The sequence below is a fragment of the Hipposideros armiger genome, unplaced genomic scaffold, assembly GCF_001890085.2.
Source record: "Hipposideros armiger isolate ML-2016 unplaced genomic scaffold, ASM189008v1 scaffold_245, whole genome shotgun sequence".
NCBI classification, from domain to species: domain Eukaryota; kingdom Metazoa; phylum Chordata; class Mammalia; order Chiroptera; family Hipposideridae; genus Hipposideros; species Hipposideros armiger.
In genome coordinates, this window is record NW_017731595.1 from 930,933 (window position 1) to 949,234 (window position 18,302).

Consider the following 18,302-nt stretch of genomic DNA (forward strand, 5'->3'; position numbering starts at 1 on the left):
GAGAAATGTAAACAGAAATAGTCTCAGAGACACAGAGGAAAAACTGAGGGTTACTAGTTGGGAGCAAGTGGGGATGAAGGAGAAGGGGAAGGGACAAGACAATATAAATTTGTAACTACAATATTGCCTCAGGGATAGAAAAGACAGTTTGGGGAATATAATCAATAATGTAAATATTTTTTAGGGGGCCAGATGGACTCATGTCTTGTTAGGGAGACCACTTCATAGACGGTGTAGAGGCCTGACCACAGTACTGTATTTCTGAAGCTGATGTTGAATAATATTGTATGTCAACTATAATTATATATACATATAGTCACAGGACGTGGAGCACAGTGTGGGAAAGGAGTCAATGGAATTGTAATAGATAAGCATGATATCGGGGGTGGGAAGGTAGTGGATGGGGGGAGGGGGGTTGTTACTTTGTGAGGGGTGAAAAGGATAACTATTGCATTGTTCTATACACCTGAAACTAATAATAAGAAATAAATAAAAATTAAAAATAAAATAAAATCCAAAGGAAAAAAAAGATTAATCTGCCTTATGTTCTAATCCAGGGATCAGGAAACTGTGGCTCACAAGCCACATGCGGCTCTTTGGGTACGTTCTGTCTCAAAAGTTTGCAGGCCCCTGTTATAATCTATTCCCTAAGGACTATGTCTGCCAAGGTGACAAGAGGTGCCAGTGTTTTTTCTCCTAGGACTTGAGATGCTATTATAATTCACTCAAAAGAATTAGAATTAAACTAGCCAGCCTTCTGATTTTACACATACACAGGAAAGCCTTGAATCTAGTGCAAACCAAAAAGCTAAGCTTACTGCCTGTTGCACGATTTCCAGTGCAAATGTACAAAACTTTCCCCTCCTATATACTAAGTCCCTTTGAGAATCAAGTTTTTTTTTAATGTTAGTCAAAACATGCATAAATTGAAAACATTATGCAAAGTGGAAAGCCAGTCTCAAAAGACCACATTTTGTATGATTTTATTTATATGAAATTTCCAGGATAGGCAAATCTATAGAGAAACATAAATTAAATTAGTGGTTGCCTAAGGGAGAGTGGGTAGTGAGAGGATAGGAGGAATGGGGGAGACATAAAGGCAGAGGGTTTCATTTGAGTATGATGAAACTCTTCTAAAATTGATTATGGTAATGATTTCACAACTCTGTGAAAATATTGAAAGCCATTGAATTGTATGGTAAGTGAATTATACCTTAATATAGCTGCTAACAAAAAAGGTTAAAAAATGTTAGTAACATTTTACTACATCAATCTGTTTTATATGCAGGATAATACTTACAAATTAATCAGACATTGCCAAGTGTCAGCTAAAAAAAAAGACTCCAAGTCCTTTGTTGAACCAACAGATGGAGTTTCCTTTCATAATAATATTCTTGATAAGTGGCAGCATAGTTTATTAGTCTAAAAAATGATACATTTGAGTATATAAAGGCTGGGGAAAAGATATTATCCTTGGGCTATCACATATCGTTATGGATCTTAATTGTTTTCTGGGGCATTATTAACCATGCTTCTTTTGAAGTCACCTGATACAACTGGCAGATACAATTCTCAGATGAGCATTGTGACTTCCAGGGTTGTGTTTCTCATATTTGTTTCAAGGCAGAACCCAATACTGACATCCATTTAGTGTCCACTCCTGGCAATTGAACTAGCACTACACATGCATTTTTTCTTAGTTGGGCATATTGCCAGCATGTGACTCATTTGGTGATCATGAGAAAAGAAAAAAGATGGAGACACTGAATTAGGAGAGCAAGAAATGGTTAAGTTCTCTAGAAGAATTGGTTAACACGTTGTCAAGTATACTCAGTAACCTTAAGAGAATCCCCACCTATAATATCTATTCATCATGTGTGGGATGTTACTCTCTGATGGAAATTATTTGATGATGAATAATGGACCGCGGTATAATGATTGATGTTCCATTGCCTGTGATGACTTTTTTTTGTAAATAAGATGGATCCAAGGAATGTTTTAGAGAAAAGAAAAAGATGGATGGGGCGTACTAGTATGCTCATGTAAGTAACTGCTACCAACTTAAATGGATGTTTCTGTAGCAGTTTCAATGATTTAACTAAAGACATATTTAATCACTTATTCATCCATCCTCCAAGATAATTTAAGAGAAGTAAGAAAGCAAAACAAAGCATCCATCACACTAGCAGTCAGAAAACAGAAGGAGCCCATTCCACTCACAGATTAAATTATCATGGGATCCCAGTTTCACAAGAACCTTAAAGATCAAACAGTTCAACCATCTACATAAATTGCTGAGCTACAGGGAGGAGGAAAATCTTCAGGGTCCTACTGCCAACCCCAAAGGATAAAGCAGGCAGGTCATGGTGAAGTAGAGTGAGATATGGTGAGGGACTTGCATTTTTCTAACTCTGGTTAATGTTCTCTGGCCCTCCCAAGGCAACACAGTGTCCAACTATCTTGCAATTGCTTCCCCATCGTGAGATTAGAAGTAAATGACTTGTACCTCTTTCTCTTTTATCTCTGCCATCTGCATTTGATGCCAAGAACTCAAAAGTCTTACTTTACCTCTGATCAACTGTGTATAACCTCTGTGTATAAGATGTTAAGATCTAGCGTTCCTGACAACATTAATATACATTAATATGTATATTCCATCTGCCTTTTCCAAGAAGGTGCGTGTTTTAATAAGTGGGTTACTTTGTCGTTTAAAAGTTACTTTGTGTTATATAAGTATGTGTTTCAATGCCCACCTACACACACAGTCACACATACTAATCTAAGATGAAGACATACCAAAATGCTACAGTGGTTATCACTGTGGTGAAGAATTGATAGGTTAATTTGTGTTTTGCTAGCTTACATCTTTCAATTTTTCTATAATGAACTAGACTTTGTAAGGAACTAATACATTGTTTTGGATTCATAAAGACTGGTCACTGAAGTCCCTTGGTAAATGTTAGTTAAGTCCAGAGTATCTGACCATTTTCACTATAAACTGCTCCCCAGTTCTACACATTTGATAACTAGTTAGTTCTCTGGATACAGAGCCTTGTTGGAAATTTTTATGTCATTTCTTCATATGGATGTACTCTGCAAAATTGTGTTTGGAACGCATCAATGCCTAATGAGCTTTTCTGTAAATTTTGTTAGTATTTCTTATTAAATTTGGGCCACAGCGCCATCAGTTACCTGGAAGACAGTGGTATGCCACCTTGGGATTTGGGGTTTACCATCATGTAAAAGTGAATCCTAAAAATAAATAAATAAATAAATAAATAAAAAAGTGAATCCTAACCAGCATGCAAAGATTCTACTGAGTGTAATGGAGAGTGATTTGTATAGCCCAAAGTAAAAAGCTGAGCAAGGTGTATAAAATTCAGGCCTCAAATTCCCACTTTTGGTGATGGCATCTTAATCAAACTGGCCTGGACATAGTGATGTTCATTTCTGTATTGTGGGGCAATTGTATTGCCCTGAAGCTCTCCTTAGTCCTGTCTCACTGTATTAAACCTAGTGATCAGAGTGGAGTCAAAAAAATTAGGACTAAATCAAGTTGACTAGGGAGTTTGCATCTCCCCAGATCACTAGGTCTTGGATGAGCTTGAATCTGGATCTCTTAGTTTTAATTTGAGTGGAATCTTGGTTTCTTTACCAAAACTCAAACTTTCTGGCCTGGCTGAGTGGCATGTTGGTTAAGAGCTGGCTTGTGATGCCAGCTCTGAGCAGCAGGGCTTGGATTTGGATCCCACATGAGGGCCAGTGACACTTCGCCCTCTACAACTAAGACAGTGAACAACAGCTCGACCTGGATCTGGGCTGCTGTGAGTCGCCAGCAATGGCGTAGGCTGAAGCCTCTGCTGCAGTGGGCTGCCACGAGCTACCGGGAGTGGCTGGCAGCTGGTGTGAGTTGCCAGCGGCTGGCATAAGCCACCGTGAGCTGCCGTGAGCAGCTGTCCAATGGCCGGCAAGTGACCTGCCTCACCTGGAAAGAACGCAATGCTAATACCAACAAGGGCCAGTGAAGCAACGTCCTCCAGAACTAGACTGAAGAACAAGGACAGCAACTTGTCTGTTCCCCTTCCCCCAATTCCCCAGCGCTGTTCCCATCCCCCAATTCTCCAATAAAATCTTTAAAAAAAAAAAAAAAGGAAAATTCAAACTTTCTAATGCAGTTTTCATTAGACCAGAAGTTTGGACCAAATATCTGCATTATCACCCCTTTCAGCAACCCTTGCCAAGATTGTTGACCTTGGCAGGCACACCTCCAGCCTTCAATCCTTCCCATCTGTGGGTTCCAAATATAACCCTCCTCCTCCCTTGTGTTTCTTGCCATTAGCCGATGGCACAGATCTTGAAACACTGTGATGCCATCCATCAAAGGAACCAAATGCTAGACATCAGGGTTTCAGCATGAACGATAGGATCCCTGCCCTCTAACTGGAACTACACAGACTAATAGCGAATCAGAGATTATGGTCTAAGGGAGGGAACAATTCATAGGTAGTTATAATGCAGATAATAAAAGGCTACTATTGGGGAAGCACAAGGAAATATGAGAGCACCCAACCTGGACTTGCGGGGTAGGAAGGAAAGCTTCTCAAAGATTTCCCCTTTGTGACTCTGGACATAGCCCTGTCCCAGCGCTTATCACATGAGACATGGACCATCTCTTATTGCCTGTTTTCCCCACTACGCTGACGCTTCCCCAAGAATTAACCCTTAGTCATCTTTAGATCCTTGGCACACTGCTTGGCACATTGTGTACCTATATAAGTGTTTGTTGAATGGAACATCTTTTATTTCCTTCATCTCTTTGTTTTTTAATAACAGCTTTATTGAGACATATTTCACATGCCACAAAATTCACACATCCAAAACATACCAAATACGTCCCATACAAAACAATGATTTTTCATTCGATGGCTTTTTTTCTTTTTAAGTTAGGTTGTTTATTTAAGATCTTTCTTTTTTAAAATTGGGGAATTGGGGAAGGGGAATAGTGTTGGGGAATTGAGGAGGGGGGACCAACCAAGTTGTTGTCCTTCAATCTTAGTTGTGGAGGGCGCCAGTCTCCATCTGGCTGCCCAACGGCAATTTGTGGCCCCTAAGCTCAAGTTGCTATGTTCAATCTTAGTTGTGGGTGGGCGTAGCCACCATCCCATGCAGGAGTCGAACCAGCAGGCTTGTTGTTAAGAGCACACGCTGTATCCACTGAGCCATCCGGGAGGCAGCTCAGCTCAAGGTGCTGAGTTCAGTCTTAGTTGCGGGTAGGCATAGCCCACCATTGAACAGGCAGTCTTGTTGTTGGGAGCACATGCTCTCACCAGATGAGCCATCCTGCCACCTGCTGGCAGCTCAGCTCGGGCGCAGCTCACTGGCCCATGTGGGAATCAAACCGGCAGCCCTGTTGCTCAGCGCTCACACTCTTAAGCTAACTCTTAACCAACTGAGCCACTCGGCTGGCCCTCAATGGTTTTTCATGTATTCACAGAGTTGTGCAGCCATCGATGCTATACAATTGCAGATCATTTTCATTACCCTAAAAGAAACTTTGTACTCTTCAGCAGTCACTCCTCATCCTCCCCTCCCTCCAGGCCTTAGCAAACACTAATCTACTTTCTGTGTCTATGATTGCCTATTCTACATATTTCATATAAATGGAATCATACAATTTGTGGCCTTTCATGTCTGGCTTATTTCATTTACCATAATGTTTTCAGGATTCATCCATATTGTAGCATGTAACAGCACTTGATTCCTTTTTATGGCTGAATACTATTCTGTTGTATGACTATATCACATTTTGTTTATCCATTCATCATTGGCTGGACATTTGGGTTGTTTCCACCTTTTGGATATTATGAATAATGCTGCTTTGAGCATTCATGTACAAGTTTTTTGTATGAACATATGTTTTTCGTTCTCTTGGGTATAAACCAAGGACTGGAATTGCTGGGTTATATGTAACTTTATGTGTAACCTTTTGAGGAACTGCCAACAGTTTTCCAAAGCACATTTTAAATTCCGACCAGCAGTATATGAGGGTTCCAATTGCTCTATATTCTCACCATCATTTGTTATTTTCTGTCATTTTTATTATAACCATCCTAGAGGGTGTTAAGTGGTGTCTCATTGTGTTTTGGGTTTGCATTTCCTTGCAATGGTGTTGAGCATATTTCGTGTTCTTTCCTTCATTTTCACCTTTTTTTTCTCTCATTGAGAAATGACCAGAACTGGAAATACAAGACTCGGTTGCTTACACATATGTTTCTCAAAGGAAGAAACCATTTATTATTTGTCTTTATATTCTCAGCAACAAGCACAGTGCTAAGCACATAGTAGATGTTAAATAATGTTTTCTGAATTCATCAATAAATGAATTTTTGAATGAACATATAAATCATTACAGGCCCCTTTTTTTCCTGCCCAGATTCCTCCCAGAATTCCAGGGGTTTTTTTAAATGTCTGATGAGAGTTTTAAAACTCTTGAAGTGAACTCAACAGATGACTCATGGTTTCCATGATGCAGAAGTAAACCAAGAAAAGCTGTGATATTTAAAAAGATAATTCTATACATGACCAAATCTCACTATGAAGTCATTTATCTCTCTCCCAAGAAGGGACATTTTTCTGAAATAAAGCCTAAGCAAAGTAATTTCTAAGAAATTGTGAAAAGGCTTCATGTTTTTCTGTTTTCTTTCTGGCTTTATTTTCTGAAAAGTAAGCTTTCAGTGACCTAGTTTAGCCAAAGATCCATGAAAATGTCATGGTAAAACATATAGTGAGTGACCTGTCATTTCAACCTGGCTAATCTTTATTGAAACCGATAAGAGTTTATTGAGTCAAAGAACTTCATAAGGGACTATGACTAGGAATAAGAATGACTTTGTTTTCTCAGCTTCTCCATTCTTCACATCCCGACAAATCAGACCTTGTTTGGATTTGGTGATCTTATTAAAACACATGCTTCTGTGGTACACTGTTGAGACACATGAAACGGAATTTGCTCTTCTGAATCAGTTTCTTGTGTTTGGGCATCATCTACAAGTGAAGGGAAAGAGGCAAAGACAGGTGGGCGGTAGTCTGGTTTTGTTTTTAAACGTTAGCTTCCTGGGTCAAGGAATTTGAACTAACAGTGCACTAGAAAGAGAGTTGCCATGGTTGGATTTTCTTTCTTTCTTAATAAATCGAACCTCTATTATTTCACACTACCTCGCATTATTGGGTTGCATATTATAATAATATCACAAGTTTACTGGAGTTTTTTTTAGGTGGCCTTATTCATTCTACTTAGAATAAACTGCGTATTTAAAAAAAAAAAAAAAGACCAGCATGACTTACAGTGGAGGACTAGACCTCAGAAGATCTAGGTTTTAGTCTCTGCTATTAATTTCAAGGGTGACCCTCGGGAAGGCCAAGCTCCTGAAGGCCTGTTCACCTCATGAGTACTTGGTGATCTCCCAAGACCTTTCTGGCTATAGTTTTCTGAATTTACTTACATGGTGCCTTGATTCCAAAGTAGATCGAGCCTCCTAAGAACAAGGTCTGAAATGAACCTCATGAAAGAAATTGTGTTGTTGGGCACCCCGAGCCCTGCAGGTGTCTCAAATCCTGGCTCATCTGCCTGATTCCTTGGCTCCAACCGCCTTCAGGTCTGTTCCCACCTGCACAGCAAAAGTGTTCACACCTATTTCTAAGGCTTTCTGAGATCCTGGGCCTAATATTAGCACTGGACATGTGAGATAAGATACTAAATATGTACCTGGGGAAGTATATTCAGTCAGGGAAAATTTTTTTTAATTTTTTCTTGTTAAATGTTTTATTTACCTTGTATATTTTAAAGGAAATGGTCGTGAGATGTGAACCCTAATGCAAAAATTATATTAGAATGTATAAAACAATTCAGCCTTGCCTCCTTCCTCACCCACCTTATCTCCCGCCCTCTCCTTATCCTCCTCCTAGCTATGGTGTCTTTGAGTTTAACATGACATCTCATATTCCTCTTTTTCCTCCTTCACAGGGTACATCCCCAGTTACTTAGACAAGGACGAGCTATGTGTGGTGTGTGGTGACAAAGCTACCGGGTATCACTACCGCTGCATCACATGCGAAGGCTGCAAGGTAATTGCACCGGGGACACTGAGCTCAGAGCTCAGCCAGCTCCAGTCCCCTCCCAGGATCCCACCAGAATGCAACATTAAGTTTAAGTTCAAATTAAAACCCAATTCCAACATTCGTGGCCTGTGATCATACAGGTGTCTGGTTGTCCTCTTCATTTTTTGTCATGTTCAAGAACTAAATTTTTTTTTCCAAATCAAAAATAATGAAATTAAATCTGGGGAGAGTGTGATGTCTGTTTTTTTACATAGGGAGATAATTAATAAAATAAAGAGAAATTAATAGAATTCTCACTTTGCGTTTTCAAATAAATAGATATTTTATAACATGTTATCATCCCAAGAAATAACCATTTCTCCTCCTGTTCTATCCCCAGTATTTGAAAAGACAGAGTTCACTCTACCCCAGACTGTCTGCCACTGATAACCTGAGTGAATATGTTCACTTTTAAGGGGTTCATTAGGGAAAACCTTTGAGACTACTTAGAGTCAATTATGCTCTGAAATTATCCAAATGGCTTTCTGCACAGCCCAGAGTCAGTAAGTAAATGCTGGTCATTTATCAGCTAATTTTATGCTCTGCAAACCCATCTTCAGAAGATACTTGACGAAAATGCACCAGTGATCAACAGTCAGTTCATTTCCCAAAAGTGAGCCTAAATTTGCCTACTTTCAACCTTCATCATCAAAATTTAGATGAGCTTTCTGGAAAATAGCTTTTGGTCCAACAACCTAGCCTAGAAAATAAAGTCTACTCTAAATGTAGATAAAGCCTAACCCAGTGCTATACACAGTGTTCAACTAATGTTTTATAAATAAGGAAGTGCATGAGTCAGGGAAAGACTTTTTAAATTTTTCCTTGTTAAATGTTTTATTTGCCTTTTACATTTAAAACTAAATTATCACAAGATGTAAGCCCTAAAGCAAAAAATTGTATTAAAATTTATAAAATCAATTCAGTCTTCTCTCCATCACTCAACTTACCTCCTCTCCCCCATTTCCCCTCCTCCTAACCTTTTACCCTAAACCCCAAAAATCAACGCATTAGCTCAGTTTCAAACTAAAGTGCCCCATTTCTCTAGTGGAATTATTTTCCATGCAAATTCCCTACTTTTTGTGCATGAAATTAAGAAACACTTAGCAGAAGCCCGCTAAAAGCAGAAGCTTGCTTAAAAGCCTGCTAAAAGATGATACACCCATTGGAAAGCAGTCATTTGTAAGGTCCCAAGGCCTTATATCTGCAAGACTGACTTTTGGAATGTGAGGTAATATGTTTTTATTCATCAGACCCTTTTGATCTGGAATTTTTAACCTTTTACAAAGATTGGGCTAAGGCTTGCTATTACATCTATGAAAATAATGTCTTAAGAAGTTTAACGGAACCAATTACAAATAAATCTTGGCTACCTATTAATTGAGGGACTTGTAGACTCTCTCTTTAGAGCATTGTTTTATTGGCTTGATTTGAAAGTAGTAAAACTGCATTGCTTTAAATACATTCTCTCATTCCAAAAGCTCAGTAATTCAAGTGGGCCTTTTTTCTAAATTAACCCCAATTCATAAGGCTTTACCAACCTGATTATGCAACACTGAGATTCTTTCACATCAATTTCTACTGGTAAATTTTGAATTCTGGGAAAAACTATAATGAAAATTCTATTCAATACTCAACTCCCCGAATGACTCTAAGGACTGAATGTGCCCTGCAGAGAGGACTTAATTGACTTAAACAAAAGGAGAATCAAGCATATTAACCCATGTCCCTGCCTTACATATCTTCATGGTGATCAAGAAATCCATAGCCTCTTTTCCCCCAAAACATAGGATGTTTGGGGCCTGCTTCAACAGAGGTTTACTCAAAACAAGAACTCATGGAGCATAAAACTAGATTCCTCAGCCTCTGTGCCTTCGTCTCAGATCAGAACCCTGTTTCTAGGGTTGTCTCAATTATAAAATCAAGAAGAAGCCTTCCTAGTGTCGTTATTCAGATTGTTTAATTGAGGACAAAGTATCTTGGAAAAAGACAAACGACTTTTTTCAAATGAAACACAGTTTTTTAAGTGTGGCCAAAGTTGAAAAAGGTTACGCTTCATGCATTATTTATCAAACCTGCAATTTAAAAATATTGCTGCCCCATACTTGCAATGTGTGTAAGGAGAATCTTCTTTGCCCATACTACCCTGAAGACAGTGGAAATCTTTTGAAGGTGTTTTGTCTGTTGGGATAGGCCAGTTTTTGTGCATCCTTTGTAGAAAGAATGTTGATACTGCTCCACAATAAATCGTTTTTAAAAATAGAGGGCCGGCCAAGTGGCTCATTTGGTTAAGAGCTCGCTCAAGAGTTTGAGCTCTGAGCAACAGCGGTTCGAGTCCCAGCCCGAGCTGAGCAGCCGCTGAGCTGCCAACAGGTGGCAGGATGGCTCAGCTTAAAAATATAGATAGATAGATAGATAGATAGATAGATAGATAGATAGATAGATAAAGAAAGACTGAAAGCTTTTTGAACAGTTGCCCAAATATTGAAGTAGGAGGGTGACACTTAGCTCCATATCACACTGATTAGTGCATCATCTCAGACCACTAAGAAATGCATCCAGTTCTTCTCAAAAGGCAGGGAAACACTTCTGGTGTTGATTTATAAAAGCAAAACCTCCATTCACCAATAAATCGTCAATGGAATATATGTCCTTAATCAGTCCCTGCGACATCCTTTTTGTCACATCACCTCTAAAAACACTTTTTATAAGTAGACTATGTTAAATATTTCCTATCCAAGTTCACTTCCAGAACTTAATTTTTGTCACTTTTTAAAATTAAGGGACCTAGCATCTTTACGTGTACTCAAATAGAGTGGTCCCTCATCACATGTCAAAATATGTTTTTATTATAGCTTCAGGGAGACCAACATCTTAAAAGGGACTTGGTCCATGACATGCCCAAGAAAAGTCATCAGAGATATGCCACAGAAAAGATGGCACAATGAACAGTGGAGTCTGCTACCTCCATACATTTTCAAAATAAGCAAAGTATACATTATTTCATTCATTCCATTTAAAAATTCACAGAGTAGCCTTTTTGGAGAAATGAATGTTACCCCTGTGTCTGGTATATCATACCTCATTCTCTCCTTAATGTTGTCTGACTCTTCAGTATGCTCCCCACCCCCCAGTACATGAGTCAATGTCAGAGTATGGGCGAGAAAAGGGTCTCCCCAAATTCAGATAGAGTCACAACTGTCTCATCCTCATAGCAGCAGCCAGCATTCCCACTGGAGGCCGTGGACTTTGGTATTTCCACCCCTGGGGAAGTTTTGCCTCCTCCAGAAGGAGGTAGGCTACCCAGCCCCTCACTTCCCTGTTAATGCCATATGTCTTCTGCCTGGAATCTTCGGGTTTGTTTTCCCTCCAGGCAGGGGTAACCCTTGAAGGGTGGATTGGACAGAGAGTAACAGGGGTAGAGGAAGGAGATTCACAGGGAAGCTTATTTTTCACACTGTGGAATGCCCTGACATTCAGGCTTTGGCAGGATTTGCCCACCTTGAATAAATACCCAAGGAAACACTGCCAACATGTCCAACAGCTGCCCCATGTGTGATTTAGTGAACCATTCAAACTAGTGGACTCAAGTGTTTGAGGATGCAAGATCCAAATATAATATGACAGTTTCTCTGTTAAAGCTTGAACAACAGAAATGATAATAAGGGTTTTGCACACATGCCCTAAAATCAAGTCCATTAGTTTCAGTTATTGCTGTTATTTTTCTATTTTATTCCTCTGTGCCCAATATAAAATCCTACCTTTGACTTTTTCATTATAAGGACGAGCTCTTGTGTCTGAGTGAGGAATATGCAAGTGGTATGTGTACATAATCAAAGCCAAGGAAAGTGAAATGGGATAATTAAAATTTGGACTTAATCTAGGTCAGCTGGCATTTCAGTCCCACCGCATACAAAACAAAGTTAGAGGTCCCCTTTAAACTTTAGTACAGAACATCCTTCAAATTTGTTTTGCCTTGCTATTCTGCTAAAATGAAGGGGTTTGTTTATTTTTCTCTTTGGGGGTAGGAGGGGACTATTTATAATTTGTTCATCTAAAACATTTAAATGACACAGTAAAATTGGATTCAATTTATATCGTATAAGCAATTACGTGAATTAGATTTGGAGTCCAACTCCTGGGTTCCAGGCAAGTTCCAACATGTACTTACCATGTGATTTGGGGGAAATGATTTAACCTGGCTCAGGCTTAGTTTTTTTAATCCCTACAATGGAGACATTAAGAGTGCCTAATTCCTATGGTTGCAGAAGAGAGAGAAGGATATGGAGTGTGCCTACAGCACTTTGCAGTGTGCCCCTCACAATAAGTGCCATCTACCATTATTAATTCCTATAAAACAGAAGTATAGATGTCAAGACTTAAGCATCATGTCCAAAAAGGTTCTAGTGTAACATACTCTTGAGAATGTCCTACAAGCCACCTATACCTGGAATTAAATAGTATCCTCAGAAAATTTTACAGTGGCACTCTGCCTTAAAATAGGGAGAAACATATTGAACTTTATGGTATATATATCTATGGATACTGGAGAAAAAGAGTGCTATGAAAGGTAAAAAACCCCAATGCAATGAGCTATGGGGAAAAAATTTGGTAGAGAACGTGAAATTTTGTACTCCCCAAGCACTATTATTTCAAGGGCTATCTGAACTGGTCTAGACAATCTGAAGAGTCACAAACAAGAATTAAATGAAATCTCTAGACAGTTACTTCCATTTAATTACTAAATGATTAAATTATGAATGAATAAAGCACTGCAAGTATCTAGCTCTTTTATTCTCCAGTTTAAAGTATAGCAAATCTCTTCATATAATAGATTAATGTAGCCACACAATTATGGCACTCTCTGAAATGAAATAATATAATTTATATTACTCAATGTTTAGAAAAAATATAAACAAACACTAGATTTTTCCCATTAACCTCTTTTCCTTGGAAAAAAAAAGCCAAAAAGTCATTGACTCTGTAGTCCTGTGATATCTCCTTCAGCTGCAATTTAGAATTCTTTAGATTCACTTTGGGCCAGTTGTCCTATACTTGGTTAAGTAGAGCTGCAGGCCCATACACAGGTAAGGTCCAAAACAATCCATCACAGTTACGTGGACGCAAAATCCTGGATTCATTTATTTCTAGAAAATAAGAAACTGTTGTCTTGGGTCTTTTTTCATGTAGGGTTTCTTTAGACGAACCATTCAGAAAAATCTCCATCCATCCTATTCCTGTAAATATGAAGGAAAATGTGTCATAGACAAAGTTACACGAAATCAGTGCCAGGAATGTCGCTTTAAAAAATGCATCTACGTTGGCATGGCAACAGATTGTAAGTACTCTTCTTTGCTTTATATTCAAACGGTGTTGATTGGGGAAGGGTTTGGTTCAAGGAGATCAAGCAGGCAGAAAAGCAATCAAGAACCCATGTGGGCAAAGGGAAGACACCTAGCATTCCCATAGCCATAGCTGGGAATGCTACCTACCCCCCTGGGTCCCCCTTACCAGCGCCTAACTCTCAAGGGGTCCAAATGATGAGTGAGGTTAAATTAGCCTTATCACAGTTGCAAAGCTGTTAGCAATACTCTGATTGCCACGGGGCGTCCAAAGGAGAGGTCTCGTCCATCCATGTTGATAAGACGTACTTTTACACACAACGTTCACATGGCCAGAGCCTCATGGGCGAGTCCTAATATTATTTCAGAAGCAGAGACAGGAATTTATTTTGTGGCTATTTTGGGAGACAGGGCACTGGCAGAAAACATCATGTTCAGAAATTTCTGAAGAATGTGAAGTTGAGTGCTATTGCATGAGTCATCCTGCAGTTGGTTGTTTGTTATATTTTTAGCCTTAAAAACATTCCAAGCTGAAGTTGTCCTATCCAGTTTTTCAAAGTGCCGCAGCATATGGTGGTGAGATTAGCCACTGTTGGGGTCTTTTCTCCCCACACTGGGCAAGGGATTTACACCAGTCACGTCAATTAATCTAATAATAAAGTAAGAATCATGTCATGCCGAATGTGTGGCCTCCCTTTGGCCAGGCATCAGGGTTAATGATTTCTACTGGCATAAACATTTTGCACATCAATGAAGGATTCCAACTTTGAGTTTTAAAAAAAAAAAAGAGAGAGAGAGAGAATAAAGGAAAGAAAAAAAAGAATGCATTGAGGATTTTTCCCCCGTGAAAAATGAAATAATCATGGCTTACATTTATGTGGCAAACAGGGTTCTCTCAGCTAGAACAAAAATATCTGTTGAATGTCCTGGTTTGCCCATTTAAAAAGACGGAATGGGAAGTCTTTAAAAAGGAGGAGAGTTGTGTTCAGGCGTTTGGCTGGAAATCCTGGGTTAATCCCACCGCTGACTGAACATGTTCTTTTAAAGGCTTTTTAACCCTTGCCAACAATATGCCAGAAAAGGATATGTAAAAATGATGGACATAGAATCAAATACTTAGAAGTCTCACTATAAATAACTTTTTAGTCAGTATCCATTTCATTGTTTTATTGAGAAGTTACAGATATGAATGTTTATGAGGTTAAAAACCTTCATGTTAATCTAGACTGGGTGGAAATTAATTTGGAGTGGGCTTGACTTGCTTATGAAGTATTATAAGAGCTCAGGCTTTATAATCACAAAAACTGTCGGGAGTCCAGATCTGTCCCCCGACTAGCTGTGTGACCATCCGATTGAACATCTGATTTCCCTTCTGTGAAAGTATCACCTACTTTGCAGGTTGTTTTTAGGATTAAATTAGATAATGTATGTCAGGTGCAACCATCCGTGGTGGAGTTTGGGAAATGGGGCTGTGAGTATAGCTGCCTTTCTCTTCCTTTAATGAGTGAACTAAAATGAACAAGGTCATTCATATTTCCCACATTTGTCCATGTTCCCCTGACTTTGGTGATTCAATCAAATCTAGATGACCTGGGGTTTTCTTACTCTGTTTGTGGACTAGCTGAGCTCCTTTGGTTCTCTGCCTCCTGCTATGTTTGCTTTTTTTCTTTTCCTACCAGGTCAAAACCTTCATCAAGAAATGGCCCTAGGACAATGATGTTATAGAGCTGGAGTCAGGAGTCTGGGTCTTGCCTGGGCTCTGCCATGAACTTGCTGTGTGGCCTTAGGCAAGTCGTGATCTCTCTGGGTCAACTTCCACCTCTGTGAAAGGAAGGAGTTGGACTAGATAATATCTAAGGTCCCTTCCAGTGCTAAAAGACTGTCACTCGGTGGTGTAAAACCTCAGCCTTTCCATTCCACTGATAATTACTAAGAGTCTGGTGAAATGGTTTTGTTTTGGAAATGACCACGGAAGTATAGGTTTCTTGTTACCTGCGCTTCTTACTTCCCTTTTGCATAAATGATAAAAAAATCATGGCTACATTTACTAAGCACTTGTGGTTTGTTATCACATTGAATACCCTGTGAAGTGGATTATTATTGATCCTATTTTATGTAGGAAGAAATGTAAGCTCAGAGAGCCTAAGTAATTTGCCAGAGGTCACACAGCTAGAATGTGGTAGGGTCAGGATTCAAATGCAGGTCTTTCTAGGTTACAAAGCCTGGGCTCCTTAACCACCAGTAAGGGCTGACCAGGTAGAGAGTAACGCAAAATGCGTACCTGTGAAACCTAGCCATATTCCAATTATTCCTTAAGGGAACTAATGAAGCGTTAGAGTCCTTTTTCTGAGGAAGAGATCATCAGGCTCCCCATGCATCGCTTCAAAACTTTTCTTCAACATCCCCAACTAATTTCTCTTAGTAGGAAAGTTCTCCTTACTAGGAGCTATTTTGAAGCAGGAGGGAAGTTACAGAAACCCTGAGAGTGAATTCAGATCATTGGCTAGACACGGCTCTTCTGGGAACCTGTGGGTTCATCCTTATGTGTGGCCACCTTCTATGGAATGGGGACGCCCAGGGTCCAACCACCCCAGGGCTTTGTTTTGAAAAGCTGGCTAGGCATTGGAAGTTTGACACTAGAGCTTATGTTGGACCGTGGCTGGTCAGTGGCATTTGCCACCAACGGTAGAAAATACCCCAGTGTGACCCACCCGGTAGGCCTCACTGAGCCATCTATGCATCAGTGGTCCCCGCCCCTGAGGCCCCGGGACACGCAGTCTGCCATGTGCCTGGGGAGTATCTGTGTGCTTTGTCTCCCTGTCCCTCTCCCAGTGGTACTGGATGACAGCAAGCGGCTGGCAAAGCGGAAGCTGATTGAGGAGAACCGGGAGAAGAGACGGCGGGAAGAGCTGCAGAAATCCATCGGGCACAAGCCAGAGCCCACCGACGAGGAATGGGAGCTCATCAAAACCGTCACCGAAGCCCACGTGGCCACCAATGCCCAAGGCAGCCACTGGAAGCAGAAACGGAAATTCCTGGTGAGGCTCCCATACATAGCTGAATATCGCTGCATGCCGGCGCTTTCTACCTGGATTCGTTTAGTCCTCACGCCCTGGGATGCTGGGGTTCCCGCCCCATCTTACTGATCGGGAAACTGCAGCTCTGAGGAGTTAGGTGACTTGCAGAGCCAGTATCTGAATCCAAGCCTGTCTGAGAACAAAGGTCACTCCCATCATCTACTACTTGCAGGTCACTGAATTTCATAGCAGTTTCTATGGCCACATGATCTGTTTGCTGTTGCTGTTAGTAAGGCCAGCCCTGCATCAATTAGTAAAATTCTTTGCCTGCCAACTTTCCCTTTTTATACCCATTTCTACCCTCAGATAACCATGTATATACATACTTAGTCCGCTAAAATGTCTCCAAAATATTCCCTTTAGAGTAACCCCTAGAGTGAAGTGTCCCATATCTCAAATGCATTTTTATGTCAGTAGAATTCAAAATGTTTAGCTTAAAATACATGATCTCAAGTCCAGGAAGACAATGGGAACAGGGAATAGGGATGGGGGCAGGGGCTGTGCCGAGAAAACAGGCCTTTCAAGACCCTTGGAATATTGATGTTTGGTGTTTTTATAAAAACTAGCCACTGTGAACGTCCCTCCCACGTCTTTCTCCTTTGGACCTCACAGTGCTTTGAGGTAGGCTGGGATTACTCTCCCCACTTTACAAATATGCAAACCAAGCCCAAGGCCTTAAGTGGCTCACTCAAGATCAAACTACTGTAAAGCGACTCAGGTCTTGGGGTTCCAAGTCCAGGCCCTCTGCCCACCTCACCAGACGGACCACCCATCCCACCACCAGCTGGATTGGACCTCACAGATACTGCTCTTGGTTTGACAAGAACCTTTTATGAGCATCTCACGGAGCCCCGGCTTCAGACCTGCTATGGGTTTATTTGTATCTCCAGGGTACACAGAGTACCTTCCCGCCTGAACAAGAAGATTTAGTGACATGATTATCTTTGTACGTCACCGTCACCATTATAATGGAATGGGTTTTTCTTCGTGAAAACAGTACAACAACCTTAAAGGAAAAATTTAGAAAGAGAAAGCTTACCTGTAATGCACCTGCCTTCAAACACTTTCACGTTGTAAGGAGTGGGTTCCAACACACTCTGTGGATGGCTTCTACCAACAATAGTGTTAGCAAACATGCTGCATGGCCCTTACCAAATGCCAGGTACTATTCCCAACCCTGTAGGTAGATGTCGTTAATATCTCTGTTTTACAGAGGAAGGAACTGAGGCAGAAAGGTTAAGGAAGGTTACCTGAGCTCCCACAGCTAGTAAGTGGTGCTGATGGATGCAGCCCAGCTGCAGGACCCATGCTCTAAACCAGTACACCATGAACTTGGCCACCTACACAAACCCTTTTCGAAAGACACATCTTTGGAGGGGCTGCCTCTTACTGCCTTGATCTGCATCCTCAGCCCCACCCTGGTATATCACCCAGGCAATTAGAAAACACTAATTCTGGATAGATAGATCAATTCTAACCCAATATATTTGGGGCATAGCAAGATAGAGTCCTGTCCAACCCTGATCCTAAATCTGTCCTTTCCCCGAATGTGTCAGCCATAAAAGGACATTGAGGAAACCACTTTCAGGCCTGTCACTGCCATGCACAGAGACCAAGCTGAATTCCAAGTAAGGTGGGAGATTTGGGGCACATCCTGTACTTCCCCTGGGAAATTCTATACCTCTATTTTCTTTACTCCCAAAAGAGAATGGATACCACTATAACTAAC

At 40.4% G+C, this 18,302-nt stretch overlaps 1 protein-coding gene across 13 annotated transcripts in view; it reads left to right on the plus strand.

Annotated features, from left to right (window-relative positions):
* The window catches only part of THRB (thyroid hormone receptor beta), a 355,917-nt gene that overhangs the window by 317,102 nt on the left and 20,513 nt on the right, over positions 1-18,302 (plus strand). For all 13 annotated transcript variants that reach the window (XM_019655737.1, XM_019655727.1, XM_019655729.1 and 10 more), the window contains 3 exons: positions 8,024-8,124; positions 13,345-13,492; positions 16,329-16,534. In XM_019655737.1, the coding sequence (XP_019511282.1) occupies positions 8,024-8,124; positions 13,345-13,492; positions 16,329-16,534 (455 nt within the window). The remainder of the gene's footprint in view (positions 1-8,023; positions 8,125-13,344; positions 13,493-16,328; positions 16,535-18,302) is intronic.